General features: G+C 37.4%; 1 protein-coding gene across 1 annotated transcript in view; it reads right to left on the reverse strand.

Moving 5' to 3' along the window:
- Window positions 1-1,330: 1,330 nt before the first annotated feature.
- The window catches only part of NAF1 (nuclear assembly factor 1 ribonucleoprotein), a 38,259-nt gene continuing 20,730 nt past the window's right edge, over window positions 1,331-18,859 (reverse strand). Inside the window, exons 5-8 of the mRNA XM_045831254.1 lie at window positions 14,407-14,561; window positions 10,944-10,995; window positions 4,996-5,098; window positions 1,331-2,340 (exon numbers count right to left, since the gene is read on the reverse strand). Coding sequence (XP_045687210.1) covers window positions 1,898-2,340; window positions 4,996-5,098; window positions 10,944-10,995; window positions 14,407-14,561 — 753 coding nt within the window. The 3' untranslated portion in view covers window positions 1,331-1,897. The remainder of the gene's footprint in view (window positions 2,341-4,995; window positions 5,099-10,943; window positions 10,996-14,406; window positions 14,562-18,859) is intronic.

Raw genomic sequence — 18,859 nt, forward strand, 5'->3', positions numbered from 1 at the left:
TCTTCTTACCTATCAACTCCCTCTTCCTCACCACACTCCTACTACCTTAAGTGCCATAGTGACTGGCCAAGAAGCTGAAGTAGTGTATTTATGCTGAAATCAACACAAAGACTAAAACCTGAAGTTAATCACCCAGGGGGTATCTGTTAAAAATAGTTTCCTAAATCTCATCTCAGCCAGATCTACTTGACTTGAGTCTGGGTTAAAGTCCAAGAATGTTTATTTTTAATAACCTATCCAAAACTTAGGTGATAATTATAGGTGATTTTCAGGCAGCCTGAAGTTTCAAAAAACCCAGAACAGAGTACAAGGCAACTCAAATCTAAGTGCCTAAGGTAGCACCTTAACTGAAAGCAGACATCAAATACCATCATTTGGCTGTTTCTTTAGATATTAAATATCTGTCAGACACCAGTACTTGATGTACAGAGTTCAGAGATTTTTTTAAACACCATGGCAATGAAAACAACTTGATTTACCATCCCTGGATGGTAACATCTTACTCTTCCCATTCTTGTAGAAAAAAGGTTTGGGTTTTTCAGTGCTTTCAGATATAATCTCGTGTTGACTCTGACAATATCCTGTCAACCTGAAAAAGACTGTGCCATAATCCATGAGATTCTGTAGCTTCTAGAGAAGCTACAAAAACATTTCAAGAATAAGAAAGTATAACACGTGACAATGTCAGTGTACATGGAAGCAAGAGTTTCTCAACTGCAGAGACTCCTCCACCCACGGGGAGGTGACAAGGGGCCTGGCTGCACCCGGAGGCTGAGGGCGGTGATGCACGAAGACCCTGGTGTGCATGCATGTATTATTTTCTAAGAAAGTCAAGGAAGTTGTGAAGCACCAATTTCGTAGAAAGTGCTGATCTGAGAATCGAAAACACTAGGTTCAAGTCCTTGCCATCTCACTGAGAGTGACCTTCATTAAGTTACTTAACCCTTTGAAACCCTTAGCTAGGCTGGCTCTTCCTTGTTTATTAAAAATGAGGACTAGTTTAGACTACTTCTAGGGTCTCCCCAACTTCTAAAATTCCATAATCTCCCTTACGTTTACATTTCAGGGTGTAAAATAATACTCACTGGTCATTAATGAATTAATAAAAACTCAGTCATTCATTAAGTATTTATGAAGCACCTGACCTGGACCACGCATGTGAGGGTCTGGGAACAGACGTGGAAGATGCGGTCTCCCAGCACAGGGTCAGGTACATTTGACTGTGAGTGCATAACATTTTATTGTGAATAATCTCTGTGTTCTTCTACATGGTTCAACAGTAAAGTCTCCCGAAAAGGAATTTCATTTCCAAATAATGAAAATCTGCACAGATAATGAAAAGCTTTAATTACAGTCACAGCTTCTGCCAATATATGAGACTTTCCTTCTCTGTACACTTGTTTCTTAATTACAACATTTAATGTCACTGGCAATTCGCAATTACAATCAAAATCAATTTCCAAAGTTTATAAAAATAGTTTATTTTAGAGACTCGCAAGAGGACTCCAACATCACATGTTCAGATATACCAACAAGATAATGGGTACGCTCAGTCTCCTTTATCCGTGACGAGAGTTGCTCCAGATCTATGACTGAACCTGTACACACTGTTTAACTGGGCAGGGTGTGGAACGCACGGATTCAAAGTTTTAATTAAATATTACATCATTGGAATTCCCCCCTACAAATCTAAAATGAAATTTTCATACGGATACAATTTCACCAATGTTATAAATATATATCAACTTACGACTAAAGGAAGCATTCAGTTTTTTGACAATGCTTTAAAAATCTAGATCCATAATCACTTTCTTTTAAAAAAAAATCCTTCCCATATAAAAGAAAAATCTTTCCCATATAAAGAAGTCTACATTTCTCTGGAAATGCATTTATTCACCTAATAGTAAGGTCCAAAATGAGAATAATTATTGTCTCCAGAAGAGGGGGGTGGGGGCGGCGGTGGGGGGGGAGGCGGCGGGGGTATGGAGTAGGGCATGGGGGGTGCCATGTTAGGTGCAGCCCAACCCATGTTTACAAACACAGGTGGGGGAGGGGGAGGAGGAGGTGGTAGTGGAGGAGGGAGTGAAAAATTATGCATGTCAAACATCGGAGGAGGAAAGGGATAGTGTGGCATGAAATTCTCTTGTCTCTGAGGTGGAAATCCCGAAGGCTCCTGAGATACCATACACTCTGAGTTATAAAACTGTGGAGGTGGGGGTCTGCCATGCCAAGGTCGGGGATATCGGCCCCGGGGAAATCCTCGTGTGAATTCTCTGTTGCGGTATCCTTTTGAATGCTCTGAAACATTCCAATTCTGATGCACTTCTGCCAAATTTCCACCTTCGAGCAGGGTTAAAAAAACAGCATAAAAATAAAATTAAAATTAATTTTAATAAATTAAAAACACTGTTTACAATTTCAATAATGCCTTTAATTTCCAAGTATATCTTACGGTATTTAAAAATGCATAAGGCTTAAAATGACCCATTGTAAAGAATCTAAAAGGCCAGACAATCAGGAAACAGAAAGCCTAGCAAGACGGAAACCTTTCAGACAACAACCACTAGACTCCAGCCAGGCAGCACAGAGAAAACCAGATACCACTATTGTTCACTCTCTCAAGGGCTGAGTGGGGAACCAGACTTCCCCCCTTGACAGGATGTAACGAGGTGCCTCGACCTCCCCCTGGGGTGCAGGCTGAATAGGGAGCCAGTCACCAGGCTCGAAGGCCTCCTGCAACGATACTGGCGATCACACGGGGGACCTGGACTTATACCTCCACTGGCAGGCACACAGTGTCCCTCCACCTCCCGCACTAGGTGGTGTCAGAGGAGAACTAGTAGAGAGTCAGGACTCTGGTCACTGCCCAGCAGTAGCGAGGCCATCACCCACTGTGGTCAGAGGAGCAGTAAGGAGGCAGTCCTCCCCTCCTTGCCCGGCAGTAAGGTGCCAATACAGGCTGAGAAGAAAACCTGGATTTTTATCCCTACCTGGCACTAATAGTAATAATGTGACACCCCCTTCCTTTCCCTGCCAGAGCAGTTTTAAAAACAAGACTGCTAAAACAGAAGATTTAAATAAGATCTAGAATTTCATAACATAATACCCAACATGTACAGATTTCATTAAAAATCACTCATCACAGCAAGAATGAAGACTTTGAACTCAATGAAAATGCAAACTTAATTGAGGCCAATACCAAGATGACAAAATGTTAGAATTATCTGAGAAATATTTTTAAACAGTCATCATAAAAACACTTCAACAAGAAATTAGAACTAAAACAAATAAAAAGCCTAAGCACAAAAAAATTATACAAAGAAATAGAAATTTTAGAATTGAAAATTCGATTAGTATAAAGATGTCAGTTGTCTCTGAGCTAATATATAAAAAGGTGTAATGCAATTCCTAACAAAATCCTGGCAAGACTTTTTGTCAATATAGAGATTCTAAAATGCATGTGGAAAGGGAAAGGAAGTAGAACCCTTAAAATAATTTTGCAAACTTTAAAAAAAAAAAAAGGAGAAAATCTTTAGGATGTAGATGTAGGCAAGAAATTCTCAGACTTCGTAAAATAAAAACTGATAAATTGGGGTTTGTCAAAATTAAAAACTTTTATTCTGCAAATGACCCTTTCAAGAGGATGAAAACATAGGCTAAAGACTGGAAGAAATTATATATAAACTCATAATTCAGAAGTTAAAAAACAGAAATACAGTTAAATAATGGGCAAAAGGCATGAACAAACACATCACCGAGGAGGATACACAGACAGCAAAGGAGCAGGTGGGAAGATGTTCAGTATCACCAGGAAAATGCAAGTCAAAATCACCAACGTCACTACACGCCCACAAGAACGGTGTGTAAAATAGGGACACCACCAAATGCTGGTGAGAAAGCAGAGAAACAAACTCACTCATAACTGGGGATGGGAATGTAGCCACACTGAGAAACAGTATGGCAGTTTCTTGAGAAACCGAACACACACAATTCATACAATCCAGTAACTGCACTCTCCGACATTTATCCCAGAGAAATGAAAATTTGTGTGCACAAAAAAAAAACCTGTACACAAATGTATAAAGCAACTTCACTCCTATAACCAAAAACTGTTAACAACCCAGATGTCCTTTAGTACATGAATGGTTAAATAACCTGTGGCATGTTCACATAATGGAATACCACTATGGAATGAAAAGAAACAAATTCGACACATACAACAATCTAGATGAATCTCCAGAATATTACGCTTGGAAACAAAACCCAATTCTGAGTGGTAACATACTGAATGACTCCATTTATATAAGCATTCCTGACATGACAAATTATGTTATAGAACTGGAGAACAGATTACTGGATGCCAAGAATTGAGGAGGTGGTGGGAAGGAGGAAAGTCTGTGTGGCTATAAAAAGGCAACATGAGGGAATTCTTCCTGTGATGGAAATGGTCTGTATCTTGATTGTATCGATGGCAATATCCTGGCTGTGACACTTTACTGTCCAGTTTTGCAGGATGTTACTATTGCAGGAAGCTAGGGAATGGGCATATAAGATTTCTCTGTATTATTTCTTACAACTGCATGTCAATCTACAAAAGGTTAAGTTTTACAAAAGGAAAAACAAAATAGGGAAGGTATAATAAAATGAAACACATTTTAAAAAATAAAGTACCTTGAGTTTGATACTAAATACTGTATTATTTAAGTCTAAATATGGAAGCCACTAAGTTTCTTAACAGAAAGTGCTAATGAGCACAAATAACTAACAACGTTTAGTTTGCCTTTTACCTCTTGAAGCCATTTTCCCATTCTTAAGCTTGAAAAACTGCCTTGTGACTCTGTCCCACCACATCCCCTGCTGTAAAATACCCCCAATGTTAGCTGGATGGCAGGAGGTAAAAAGAAAACCCTGATGTTTTCTTCAGTGTTATTACTGATAAACTTACATAAATGTAAGTTAAGATAAAAAAAATTACTAAATGTTGCATTAACTCACCTGACTCATTAAATACAGATCTTAGTTTTTTCCGGCCTTGCATGCGAATTTTTCTTCTGTATTTGGCTTCTTTTTCCTTTTCATCATCACTGAAATCTAAGGCCTGACAGAGAAAAATATATAGATTTATGTCACGTGAATTAACCAATTCAACAGTACATACTTGGAAATGAGAAGAATAAGCCTATTATTTAAACACTGACATTGAAAGATACTTTTTTTGATACTCAGTAGTTTCCAGTAATACTTGCATTAATTACATATGATAGAAAAATGAAGTGTTTTTTTAAAAGATTTTATTTTTATTTATTTTTAGAGAGGGAAGGGAGGGAGAAAGAGAGAGAGAGAGAAACATCAATGTCCGGTTGCTGGGGGTCATGGCCCACAACCCAGGCACGTACCCTGACTGGGAATCGAACCTGCGACACTTTGGTTTGCAGCCTGCGCTCAATCCACTGAGCTACACCAGCCAGGGCACGAAAAATGAAGTATTTTTTTAAACAAAGTCCTAAAGATTCTTAATTGACACAGCCAGTAATCAGATGAGTACTCAAGGCTTTCTGGTTTTATAATTCCTAGGAACTTTCAGATAGCTAGCTATAAAATACCGATCTTTAACAACCTCGAGATACAGCTTTTCCCTAAGCTAGAAGTTTGACTTCCAGCTTAGAGTCAAGATGTATCAGCAGCCAAAATTCTAAAGAAAGGAATATGCAATTAATATGAAGTATCAAATCTAATATAAAAATAGGAGAATATTATACCTCTTGTTCAAAAATTGATACATATCCATTATAAACCAGGCACTGTTCTAAACACTAGCCAGGTAATAATTTTTTTATTAATATAATGCCAGGTATAGTAAGGGCTTAAATAAACAATAAAACAAAGTAAGGGGGGAGAAAATCACTACGGATACTATTTATATTTATATAAGATTGCAGGTGAAGGCTTTGATAAGCAGATACATGCATTACCCAACTTCCAAGAGGAAATCATTTTAAGTTATAAGAGGGCAAGTCAAATATAACTAAAAATCAGATTCACTGTTACAGTCCATCAAAAACATAAGATTCAGAAGCTTTATATATTATGACTTTCTATGATTTCTTAGAATTCAGGCATTATATTATTCTATTAATATCATAAAACAGATAATATGTTTCATAAAAATATATAAAAGCAGACTCACTGTCTATGCATGTGTACACATTTAAAAGGAAGAAATAAAATATATAGGAAAGTCTTTGTATGGGATTTTCAGTTATCTTGCTGAAATATATTTTAAATCAAATCTTCTATGAACCAACAGTTCACATACCTCAGAATCCATAATCAAATTCAGAAACATCAACGAATTTTAGTACCTTCATATATCTTTATTAGCTTCATGAGTTCTTATTACTGATCTTAAAGTGCTAAGGTTTTTAAGCTCCTGTGAATATCTGGTATCCACCAGGCAGCAGAAAGCATTGAGGTCAGGTGGAAAACATTTCTTTCTCTGAAACGGTTCAGTCAAATAAAAAACTAGATACCTAAAGCAATGAGCAAGTGCTATGATTTAATGCTATGACAGTATGGGGTTGAGGAAAAAGAAAAAGGGCAAGGAAGATTTCGGGGTATGGGGAACCCAAGAGAGACCTCTAATGATGAGTCAACAGTGAAAATAAGGGCGAGGACATTTGCAAGGAGTGCGAGTTATGTGTAGAGGGTCAGTATATTCAAGAAATGAAAATGGGGACTTCCGGCAAGATGGAGGAATAGGTGGATGCAGCGTACCTCCTCGCACAACCAAGATTAGAACAACAACAATTTACAGCCAGAATAACACCCAGAACTGACAGAGGATTTATCTGAATGGAAGTCGGACAGCCAAGACGTTGAAGTAGACCCGTTCATCCAGACTGGTAGGCGGGGCCGAGAGGACGAGCCGGGCGGGCATGGGTCAGCAGCACTCGGAGAACAGGGAAAACCTGGCACGAAATCAGCGCGAAAAACATCCAGGGCGCAAGAACGCAGCGGGGGTCCCTGAGTACGTGAGCTGCGGTGGACCCAGTGAGGCAGCGATTGTGGACCAGGGCAGAGCTCGCAGCCCAGGATCCCGGAGAGGGGACTGAGATCCCGGGAGAACGGAACTGCCGCCATTTTTTCCTCCCGACCCCACTCCTGCACCCGCCCCCACATATAACGTCACAACCTAGCGACTGGGGTGCCCAGCCGCGGTGAACACCTAAGGCTCCGCCCCTCACCGTAAGAAGAGCGACCAGACCAAAAAAAAAAAAAAAAGAGAGAGAGAGAGCGATGGCTCAAATAGACAGCTCAAATAGACGAATAAATCAGTGTTCCAGAACTCATCCTTTCGAGCGACCAAGAAATAGCTAACCTATCAGATACACAGTTCAAAACACTGGTGATCAGAAAGCTAACAGAATTGGTTGATTTTGGGCGCAAATTAGATGAAAAGATGCAGGATACCATAAAAGAGATGCATGAAGATACCCGGAAGAGAGCCAATAGTGAAGGGAAGGAAACTGGGTCTCAAAACAATACAGTGGACCAGAAGGAAGATAGAATCAACCAAGTAGGAAAGCATGATGAAGTAAGAATTCAAAAAACCGAGGAGAAGCTTAAGAGCATCCAGGACGTCTTTAAACGTTCCAACACCAAAATTATAGGGGTACCAGAAGGGGAAGGGGAAAAGCAACAAAATGAGCACATATTTGAACAAATAATAAAGGAGAATTTCCCCAATCTGGCAAAAGAAATAGTCTTCCAAGAAATACAGGAAGCTCAGAGAGCCCCAAAGAAGTTGGACCCAAGAAGAAACACACCAAGGCACATCATAATTACATTAGCCAAGGTAAAAAACGAAGGAGAGAATCCTAGAAGCAGCAAGAGATAAGGGGACAGTAAGCTACAAAGGAGTTCCCATCAGACTGTCAGCAGATTTCTCAAAAGAGACTTTACAGGCAAGAAGGGGCTGGAAAGAAATATTCCAAGTCATGAAAGACAAGGACCTACATCCCAGATTGCTCTATCCAGCAAAGCTCTCATTTAGAATGGAAGGGCAGACAAAGTGCTTCTCAGATAAGGTCAAGTTAAAGGAGTTCATCATCACTAAGCCCTTATTTTATGAAATGTTAAAGGGACTTATCTAAGAAAAAGAAGATAAAGAAAAAACATGTATAGTAAAAGGACAGCAAACTCACAATTATTAACAACCACACCTAAAGTAAAACCAAAAGAAACTAAGCAAACAACTAGAACAGGAACAGAACCACAGAAATGGAGGTCACATGGAGGGTTAGCAACAGGGGGATGGGAGGAGAGAGGGGGAAAAGGTATAGAGAATAAGTAGCATAGAATGTAGGTTGAAAATAGATAGGGGGAGGGCAAGAATAGTATGGGAAATATAGAAGCTAAAGAACTCATAAGTATGACACATGGACATGAACTAAAGCGGGGGGGGAATGTGGGTGGGAGAGGGAGTACAGGGTGGAGGGGAGAGAAGGGGGGAAATGGGACAACTGTAATAGCATAATCAATAAAATATATTTAAAAAAAAAAAAGAAAAAGAAAATGGGAGCCCTGGCTGGCGTAGCTCAGTGGATTGAGTGTGGGCTGCGAACCAAAGTGTTGCAGGTTCGATTCCCAGCCAAGGCACATGCCTGTGCTGCAGGCCATGGCCCCCAGCAACTGTACATTGATGTTTCTCTCTCTCTCTTTCTCCCTCCCTTCCCTCTCTAAAAAATAAATAAAATCTTTAAAAAAAAAGAAGAAATGGTTCTGTAAGACAAAGCGAAAGCTTCTTAAAGAGAAAAATCAGAGACAATAAAATAAGAGAATAAAGAACCTTCTTGGGCCATTTAAAATAACTGGATATTGTTCTAAGAGCAGGAAGGAAGTATAATGAGGGGCAAAGGGGGAAGGGATGCCAGGGAACAAGTATGAAGGACACATGGACAAAGTCAAAGGCGGGTAGAATGGGGGATGGGAGGTGGGGGTGGCTGGGATAGGGGCGTGGAGGGGGGAAAATGGAGACAACTGTACTTGAACAACAATAAACAAATATTTAAAAAAAGATTTTAACTAGCAATAGACTATTTTAGAGACAATTTTGTCAGTATTTTGCTATCACCTCCTAAAATCAGAGAAAATTTCCCATCTTCCCGTACACCAATTAAGTATGCATTCATTAAACACATTTATTCAATCACAAATTAAGGATTCATATGTTAGAAGTGAATATGAAGATGAATGAGCTGCATTCCCTGTAAGTAAATTTCAGTTCCTTTATGCAAGCCCAACGTTTTCTATTTTCACAGCATAATTGTTTTAAAACGTTTAAACCCCATACATTCCAAATTCTAATTAATCTACATTTAACACCAGGCCATAATTCTAAACTACAAAATGTCATCATGATAAAATAAACTTTTGAATTTCAGAGTTTTCCATATTATGAAAATAACAGTCAACTTCTTAGGGAAATAAAGCACCATGCAGTATGCTCAGATTTAATCTTATAATTAGCCTGATCCAACCAGTTTTATAAACAGTTAACATCACCAAAACTGGCAAGTTTAATGCTTAGGTATGAAATAACAGGTATAAGAACATATGCATTAAGCCCTGGCTGGCGTAGCTCAGTGGATTGAGCGTGGGCTGCGAACCAAAGTGTCGCAGGTTCGACCCCCAGCCAGGATACATGCCTGGGCTGCAGGCTATAACCCCCAGCAACCGCACATTGATGTTTCTCTCTCTCTATCTCCCTCCCTTCCCTCTCTAAAAATAAATAAAATCTTAAAAAAAAAAAAAGAATATATGCATTTCACAAGAAATATCTTTTAAGACAGGTTTGAGGGTAGGAGGTGGGGATGGGTGGGGTAGGGGGTGTGGTAGGGTGAAAATGGAGAGAACTATACTTGAACAACAATAAAAAAGAGAAAAAATCATTTAACTAATGAAATTTTAAACAGAGACTTTTGTGAAAATAAAGCCCCACAGTAATACAGACACTAAACTAAGATTACTCTCGCTTCAGTGACTCACACTGGTTCAGTGACTCTCTAAGTGAGCATTAGCTGATTCACATCTCGGCAAAATCAGAAATTAATACAGAATAAGATTCTTCAACATTGCTTGAGATCATCTAAAATAAACAAAGTAAAATCTACACATACCTAGAATTTATAATACTGAGAAACTTCAAAACTACTAGGCACATAATAAAAACTCTCACTTATAATAATTATATATTACACTCTATAAACGCATACTGTTTTCAAAAAATATATACACTAATTGCCATCATTTCTTCTTTTTAATAACTTAAAGGAAATATCCTTAAACATCTCCATGAAAAGTGAAATCACATAATTCTACAGATTATAACTGATTCTACCCACATCTCTAGACAGATTGTTTATCAAGCTACTATGAAACATAAAAAAGTCTTGCTAACATAGATTCAAATAAGAAAATAAAGAACTCTATTCTTAAGAAGGTAATTTATATAGTATAAAAAATGGAGAGGTAGATAGATTCTAGGGATTTTGTACCTCCAAAAGAAAGGAAGCTTATTAAAAGCACCATTAAGAAACATCTCCATATCTCACATATTAAAATCACTAAATTGAAGAATAACAGTTTTTAAAATAATGACAATTCTGCCTTTACCATGTGTCAAAAAACTGATTTAAAAATAGGAAATTACAAGGACAATGATAACCTAATACTTATTCAAATGTGACTAAACATATTTCTTTAAATGATCAATCACAAATTCTTACTGAAAGGTATACAACAGCCCCATGGAAAGGAGAGAGTGCACGGCTCAGAGAATGCGTGTGAGGAGCATTACGGACCTCCTTAAAGTCAGGAGTGAATTTATAAGATTAAGTTCTGCCTTACTTTCTAAAATATTGTGTAAACGGACTTAACCTTACCTCTGGTGGTGGTTCCTGATCATTCTCCCATGATGCATCTGATCCCTTTTCCCTAGGAAGAGAAAACAAAAATTCAAAGCACTACTTGTTAAAGTTGTTAATCACTTATAATAAAGTAGAAGACATAAGCTCAACTCTTAATTCTGCAATATACATGAAAATAAGAGCAAAAAATAAAGGACCATTTTTCTGTCCGTACCTAGTTTCAGAAAATGTGGGAAGCTCGTAAGAAAAACAAAACCTCTGGACGTTTTAGGACTGGAGTGTCACAAGAGGCCGAGGCTGTGGTGTGCGGGGGAAGGTCGTTCTGCAGTTCACACGCATCCAGATGCTGACTGGGGTATACTCTGGGGTACTCTCAGGACACCTGAGCTCCTTTCATAAAACTCACTTCAGTAAATGCTTATTCTACACCAGCTACAGGTCAGAGACTGTTCCATGTGCTAAGCACACAAAAAATAAATATGCGGTATTTCCTTGTCTAAGATTTCATAGGTTTAATGGTAGAGATAACAACATGAAATTCTTTTTCCTCAGTTTACCTAAGGAACGTTAACAATACTGCATGAGTAACCAAGGCCCAACAGTGATTCTCAAAGCAGAGGGTAAGAGGTTATCTAGTTTAGGGAAGAGGGGGAGTTTTGAAAATTCTGAAGGACAGTACAAATCACAAGCATGAATTATTTTTAGTGCAGTTTTATAATCTATGACCAACAAAAATACATATATCTATTATAATTATAATTTATGAAAGCTCATTTTGTCTCATTAACCTTTATGATTTCATTGTTTGATTATACCCTGTTATTTGATTATATTAAAATATTATGAAATATCAGTCCTCACTGCTTTAAACTAGATCTCAAAAATATGGGATTCTCAGGAGTTCATTAAAATCATTAATCCATTAATCTATAATCCATAAAAATCAATTCACAGATGTCAGAAGCTGGCACAATACAGAAATCATTAAGTTTGCTCTGAAATTTTGATTTAGAATTTGGACTGTATATCAGGCATTAGCAACGATTTTTCCACCACTTAAAAGCTGCTATTCAGTAATCACCTTCTTACACCCATACATTTCACGTAGCTCCAGTACTCCCGTTTCCACCATCCACCCATCCACCATCTCATGGGCTACAGTGCCCTTGGCCTGGAGTTTAAAGACATAACTGAGAAAAGTGCCCCAAATGGTACATTTAGTACTGAAAATCAAAATCTGCTGAAGAAAAGATCAAGCAACATTTTAAACCACTTTTCACAGAGAGTAAGATCATGGGGAGCTAAGATTAAAATAGCCTTACTAGAGGCGGATAAGCTGGAGAAGAGGTGAACTTTTCTAACTCAAAGGCAAAGCACACCATTGAGCTCCCAAGACCAACACCAAAACACGGTCCTGAACAGAACGGGCTCCGACAGTGGGCCTCTGTGGAGGAGGCCTACTTCCCAATTCTTCAGTTTACTGTTGTTGTTTCTCCCCGGGACAAAGTTGTTGTTCTTGCACATCAAAAACAAAGACTGCTCCTAATATTTCAAATCTATTTAAAAAACAATGCAGAAAACCTTTCCAGTTTATCTAAGTTAAAGTACTTTATTTGGCAAAAGCCAAACATATGACATATCCACAGCAACACCTTGATATTCAAAGCAGAGTGAAATGCCTGTTACTTAAGGCATGATTTTAAAGCACACTAAAATCTTTATAACTGTACTGCCTATTTAACTCACTTTTTGCCAGCAGTCATTTAGAAAAATTAACCTTGCAGAGCCTGAAGAATAACTTGGGTAAAACGTTCCTTCAGTTAATTATGTGCATTGTTAAGCATGAGTTGAATAAATTATCGGGAACAAAATTTTCATACCTGAAATATTAAATGAAATTCAGAGACTGGATTTAATATGTACGTGGTACAGAAGCATTCTTACGACTGGTACTTTTAACATAGCACTAATACTACTCACTGCTTGAAGTTCCCTTTGTATATAATGTGTTCTACAAAAACCACATCCCCTAATTTTTTCACCTATGAACTAGACCTGGAAGAGACTTGTGTGTCAAACTGAATGCAAAGTCTTTTTGGATTTAAGATCCCCCTTCCCTCTCCCAATATTTGTGACTTTTCTTCCACTCCTAATTTGACAATATTTTTAGTGGCTCATATCCATTACATCTTCTGAAGCATTCAACTAAATTTTATAAAAAAAGTTATTCTATTTGAACTATACGAGAGGTGACTTAAAAAAAAAACTAAACCCAGATTTTATTTGTAAAAAATTGTGCATTTTTCCTACATGTTTACACTTCAAAGTCACCTTCAAAGTACTCTCAATTTGATGCAATACACCTATTGAGACTTTTTTTTCCACAGCTTAAAAGTTTTTGAACTTGTCAATTTTGATGTCTTTTAGTGTTTCTGCCATTTTTTTGTTTCACCTCTTCCATACAGCAAAACACTTCCCTTTAAGGACTTTTTTCATCCAGGGAAACAAATAAACAAAGAAGTTGCTAGAGTGAATAGGAAAGGTGGAACACATTTTTGGTCAAAAAACCTGAACACTGAGCAGGGTGTGGGCCAGTGTGCTTGTAAATCACCCACCATGACATGGGCACATGCAACAAGCCCATTTATATAAATGCACTGAAGCTGAATGCAGCCTCTTACACCACCAGCTGGTTCACTGATACAGATGGGTTCCTAGAACACTCACCTAAGCAGGAGAAGTCTGTACTACCAGGTCCTGCCCTCCAGAAGATAATTTTGGTTTTTTAGAGGGCTCCCCTCATATGCCATTCTTTTATGTAAAAATTACATTACATAATTGTAAGTTTTATTGACATAAACAGCCTTACAGCTAATACTTGGCAACACAATTAACATAAGGAAAATACACAATTACCCAGTGGGAGTATAAATAAGGAGAAATATTACTACCCACATTCCACAGGCATCTTTTAGCATTAATTACAGACAAAATGAAGAGCAATGATTTATTAGTTAAGTCAACCCTGTTTCTCGCCACTTAGTACACACTTTTCAGGGACACATTTTAATTGTCTCTTCTATAACTTTACAATTTATAAGCAACCAGAAATCTCCTTATTTTCTTTAGTCAAGCCTATAAATTTAATCCAATGAAAATTTTATTTAAAATGGGAAAGAATTTTTAAACGGTAATACTAATACGAAGTACCATGTATATAAAAGAGTGTAGATAATGAAAAATGTGATGAATCAGAATTCAGCAAGTTTATATGGCCCAAATATATAATGATCTCTAGCTGTAAAACCTGATAACAAATTGTAGCTTCCAGAGGTGTTAATAGGAAGACAGATGAAGTCTGGAAGACAACTATCGTTTAAAACTACCATTGCTGAGAATTATTCCTAAAATATAAAGGTTAAATAAGCAAACAACAAACACACACATACTGGATGGTAAGGGGAAAAGAAGTACTTACTGTTTTTCTGGGAACACATATTGAGTGAAGTCTTTCATTGATGGAGCAAAATACATAGTATCCTTTATTTTAATGCCTTTACTCTCAATGTGCTCTGAAGAATTAAACCGTAATACATAAAATGGGTGTGCAACAGGTCCAAATAACTCAAATATCTGTAAAATAGAAGAAACATAAAGGCCTCCTTTAACATGTAAATAATGACTCAAAAGGTTAGTAATATTTAACATAGTAAACACTAATAATTGTTATACAAGGTAATTTTTTCAACGCCCGAGGAATAAAATAAAACTATATTTAACCCATCTTTGCATATGCATAAAATTTTCATATTTGGATTTAAATACATCAGCTTTTTCCAGATTTCCTTTTTATGAATTGAAAACAAGTATAACAAATTTGCCCTTGCTAAATTTAAATCATTCTGGTGGTACCAACTACATGCAAATTATGAATTTTTTGTTTTATTGCTCATTCAAGTTGTAAGATATGAAGAAAAAATGACAATTGATAATTTTTGAAAAATAAAATGCTGCCTGTCATTTGGAATTTTATGACACAAAACTTGAAAGCACACTTCAATAGGTATTCAATCACTTCTGCTGTTTCCACGTAGTGGTTAACATTTTTATAAAATTAAACCACAACTTTTTCTAATTCAAAGAAGAGTAAAGTAGACTTGAACTTCAAGTTGACTATTTCTTAAAACACAATGGCGCTACACGGCTCCCAGTGTGTATGTGAAGAAGCTGCTTTTAGCACAGACGCGCTTTATCTCTGCAAGTGTTCTACGAGTGACTAAAGGTGACCTCTGTGTCTCCCACTCTCCTCAAAACAGATACCTGAATTTTTAAAAATAATGTCCCTGATAAGAAATATAAGTATATTATAGAAAAAAGACAATGACCAGTGTCACTGTAGATTTTTCCAGTCTTCTTATAGTAATGAAGTTTGAGATATTATAGTTTTTGTACGGTGCTCACTTTTAAAACCTAAAGTGCATTAAGCTTTTCCATGTTATAAATATGCTTCCTAAGTGCCATTTCAGTGACTATATAGCATTCCTTTATAGACTCAGCACAATCTGTTTAACTCATCTTATATTACAGGACATTTAGGCAGCATCCAATCTGTTCAACATAATAAATGATGCCATGATATATTTAAATGTAAATTTTTGTATTTCAGATTTCCTAAAAATTGATTTGTCACAGATGGAATTATTGGAGCCAAGAATATGATTATTAAAACTCTTGATGTAAATTACTAAATCACTTTCCAAATAGCTTGGACCATGTTAAACCAACTGCATAGAAAGTGCCTGTTTTATTACATTCTAGATTTTTTACAGTAAACGTTCCACTTGATGCTGTTTACTACACAATTCAAGCTGTTATTAACTTTCAGTAAGACATAAAACAGCTCATACACTAGGGTACCTACACTCTGAAAATATGATTAATCTAAAAACAACTATCAATAGTCAAAAGAATTTAAATGCCATGCATTCTAAAACAACACTAATAGCATGGAAAATTTAAGCTTTTCTACTTGAAAAGCAAACAGATAATTTAAGAATTAGTGAAAAATTTGTTTTAAAAGGTTTTCAATAAAAAAGGTAGACTTCTCTCTTCCAACTAGTGCAAAGGACAGAAGAAACATAACACAATTCTTACTGGCCTACTTACATAGATTAAGAAATACACCATCTTATTTGTCACTTTTTAAAAAAAAATCTTAAAACATTTATTTTTTTTAATTCCCTTGATGAATATAGACAAATCCAATTCTTTAAGTTTGGAGAGAGACAGTAACTTTAAAAAAAATTTCCTACGAACCCATTAGTACAAGGCACAGCAATCGCTGTCTGCACCCTGGCACCTTAGGCTGCTTCCCAAGGACTTGTTTCCCAGATGGCGCGATTCCACCTCCTAACTGTGAGAAACGATTGCACCACGGAAATGCCTTAATAGCTTCAGGTTTACGCAGAGACTGCTAAGTGACATTCAGAATCTTGGATAAAATCAAAGCACACCTACTTGCCTATTTTTAAGATCTGAAGTCTTTATAAGCCACAGCTACAATGTAGTTTTACACGAAAAAATACAGCAAATGGTAGGCAACAGGAAGCTGCGTCACAGAATCAGTGGATGGCATACACCGACACTCCATGTTGGATCAGCAAACATTTGGTCCTGTACTAAACATCCATGGAGACATTTGATTCGCAGCTAACATAAATCCCACTCTCGCAGTAATTTAAACCCACCTACCTAACCCCATGTGCCACTACTGGCTAGGCTACTGAGGCAAGAAGAATTATCATTGGCAGTATAGCCAAAAGACAATTATTGGACCAATACTACATGACAGTATTTTTTGTGTATTAACTGTGTAAACTCAAAGTAGAAATAAATGTAGTGAGGTATTTGAACCCAGGGACATTTTCTAAGTGTGGATATTTAGAACAGGAACAAACACCAAGGACCTTTTAGCGTGGACCAAATGCTCTGCAAGGGGTATTTACAATCCTACCTTCTTTATATCTTAAATAATAGTTTATATTTCATAGAAATACTCACATAAAAACTGAATCCAACTAATGTTTTGTACTTGCCCATCACTTGAGTGGTGCTGTTCTAAGTGTCCTTTCACTTGGCTCTAGCTTTTAATACTTCCCATCTCCTACTCAAACACAGTACCTTTCTGCTGAAAAACTTCACAGGATTCCTGCCCCATGAAGGGGTCACAAACACACACACTACTACCACACAGTACAAATACACCGTATGGTCAGTTGAGGAAAAAAACACTGACGAGCCGAACGTAAAAGTATGTTCAGTCCCCGAAATTCTCATTCTACAGCACAGGCCGAGCTTAGATGATCAGTCTGCAACATGAAGAAAGTTCCTGCGGTTGGGGGCCTGCCTGAGTCAGCCGACTGCACACCAGGAAGGTGCTCAAGAAGGCAAGTCTCAGCCTCTCCTTTCCACAAAGAGGAAGGGATCATGTAACTCCCATTTCTCTGGGTAACAGGAAGCACACCAAGGAATCTCCAGGCCCAGGAACAATGCTGGGGGGCTGGGCACATGGAAGGCCAAGATATGCATGCTGCTGCTCTGAAAGCAACCTTCAAAGAATGCCATCAGTCAGAGGCCTCGCATCTTCCCAGCTGATCCAGCTTGCACTAAACTACCCAAAGGGAAAGAGAGAAATGTACCTCCACAGCCATCCAGAATTATCTCTTATCAATCACTGTATACTATCTGACTCCCCACATTAATAAAAATGAAGACAGTAAAAAAAATAACAATAAAAATAAAAATGGCCCAGGCCAGGTAGCTCAGTTGGTTAGAGAATTATCCCAATATACCAAGATTGTGGGTTTGTCCCGAGTCAGGGCACACACAAGCAGCAGCCAATGAACACATAAGTAAATGGAACAATAGAAATCAATGTTTCTTTCTCTCCTTTTTTCTTCTCTATTCCTCCCTCCCTCCCTCTCTCTCTCTACAATAAATAAAAATAAAATAAAGCCCCGACTGGTGTGTCTATGTCTAGGTGGGCTGAGTGCCATCCTGTGAACCAAAGGGACGCCAGTTCAATTCCCAGTCAGGTCCCCAATTGGGGGCATGAAAGAGGCAGCCACACATTGATGTTTCTCTCCCTCTCTTCCCCTCTCTAAAAATAAATAAATAAAATCTTTAATAAAATAAAAAATAGAAGTAGGGAATATTCTAATTCACTGAGTAAGTCAAATAATCATTTCAATCACCATGTGTATTACACAAGTAGTTACCCAAGTTACTAAGGGAGGAAAAAACACTTATAATATGGAGACTTTCAGAAAACCATCACGTACTAGCAATCAAGCCTGTAATACATTCTTTCAAAAACGGTCAGTAAAAATTCTTATCCAATGATAATGGACAGGAAAAAGGGTTTCATGGTTTGGGTTTATTAAAAAGTAAAATGAACAATAATGACAAAAACAAAACCTACTCTAAGAAATACTGAAAACTAAATGCAAAACAACCAACAAATTCATGTTCTATAGGGATAATGGGTGGCATAAACTGGCCATTTCTTCTGATATTCTGTAACTGACCATTAAAAGGAGAATTTCATTATTTCTCAAGAGAAATAAATCATTATTAGAAGGAAAAGACAAATAAAAATCCAAAGCTGTTCTCATTAAGCCAGTGGGAATGGGGAGAAAGGTAGAAAGAAAATGAACCCGACAGGCCAACTGGGTTGTAAAATCAATTTTGTTCCTTTTTAACTGTGTGATTTTTGAGTAAATGAAGATAATTCCACTTCCTTACATAATTTCAGTAATTTTTTTAAAATACACAAAATATTTACCACTGGGGCTCGTGATTACTGTTACTCATCGAAGAGTGGAGGGAACAGAAAGGATATGCAAGGGTTTGACACTGAAGGTCAACTAGTC

Source organism: Phyllostomus hastatus, unplaced genomic scaffold (genome assembly GCF_019186645.2).
Source record: "Phyllostomus hastatus isolate PE091 unplaced genomic scaffold, TTU_PhHast_1.1 phas_contig_159, whole genome shotgun sequence".
Classification (NCBI taxonomy): Eukaryota; Metazoa; Chordata; class Mammalia; order Chiroptera; family Phyllostomidae; genus Phyllostomus; species Phyllostomus hastatus.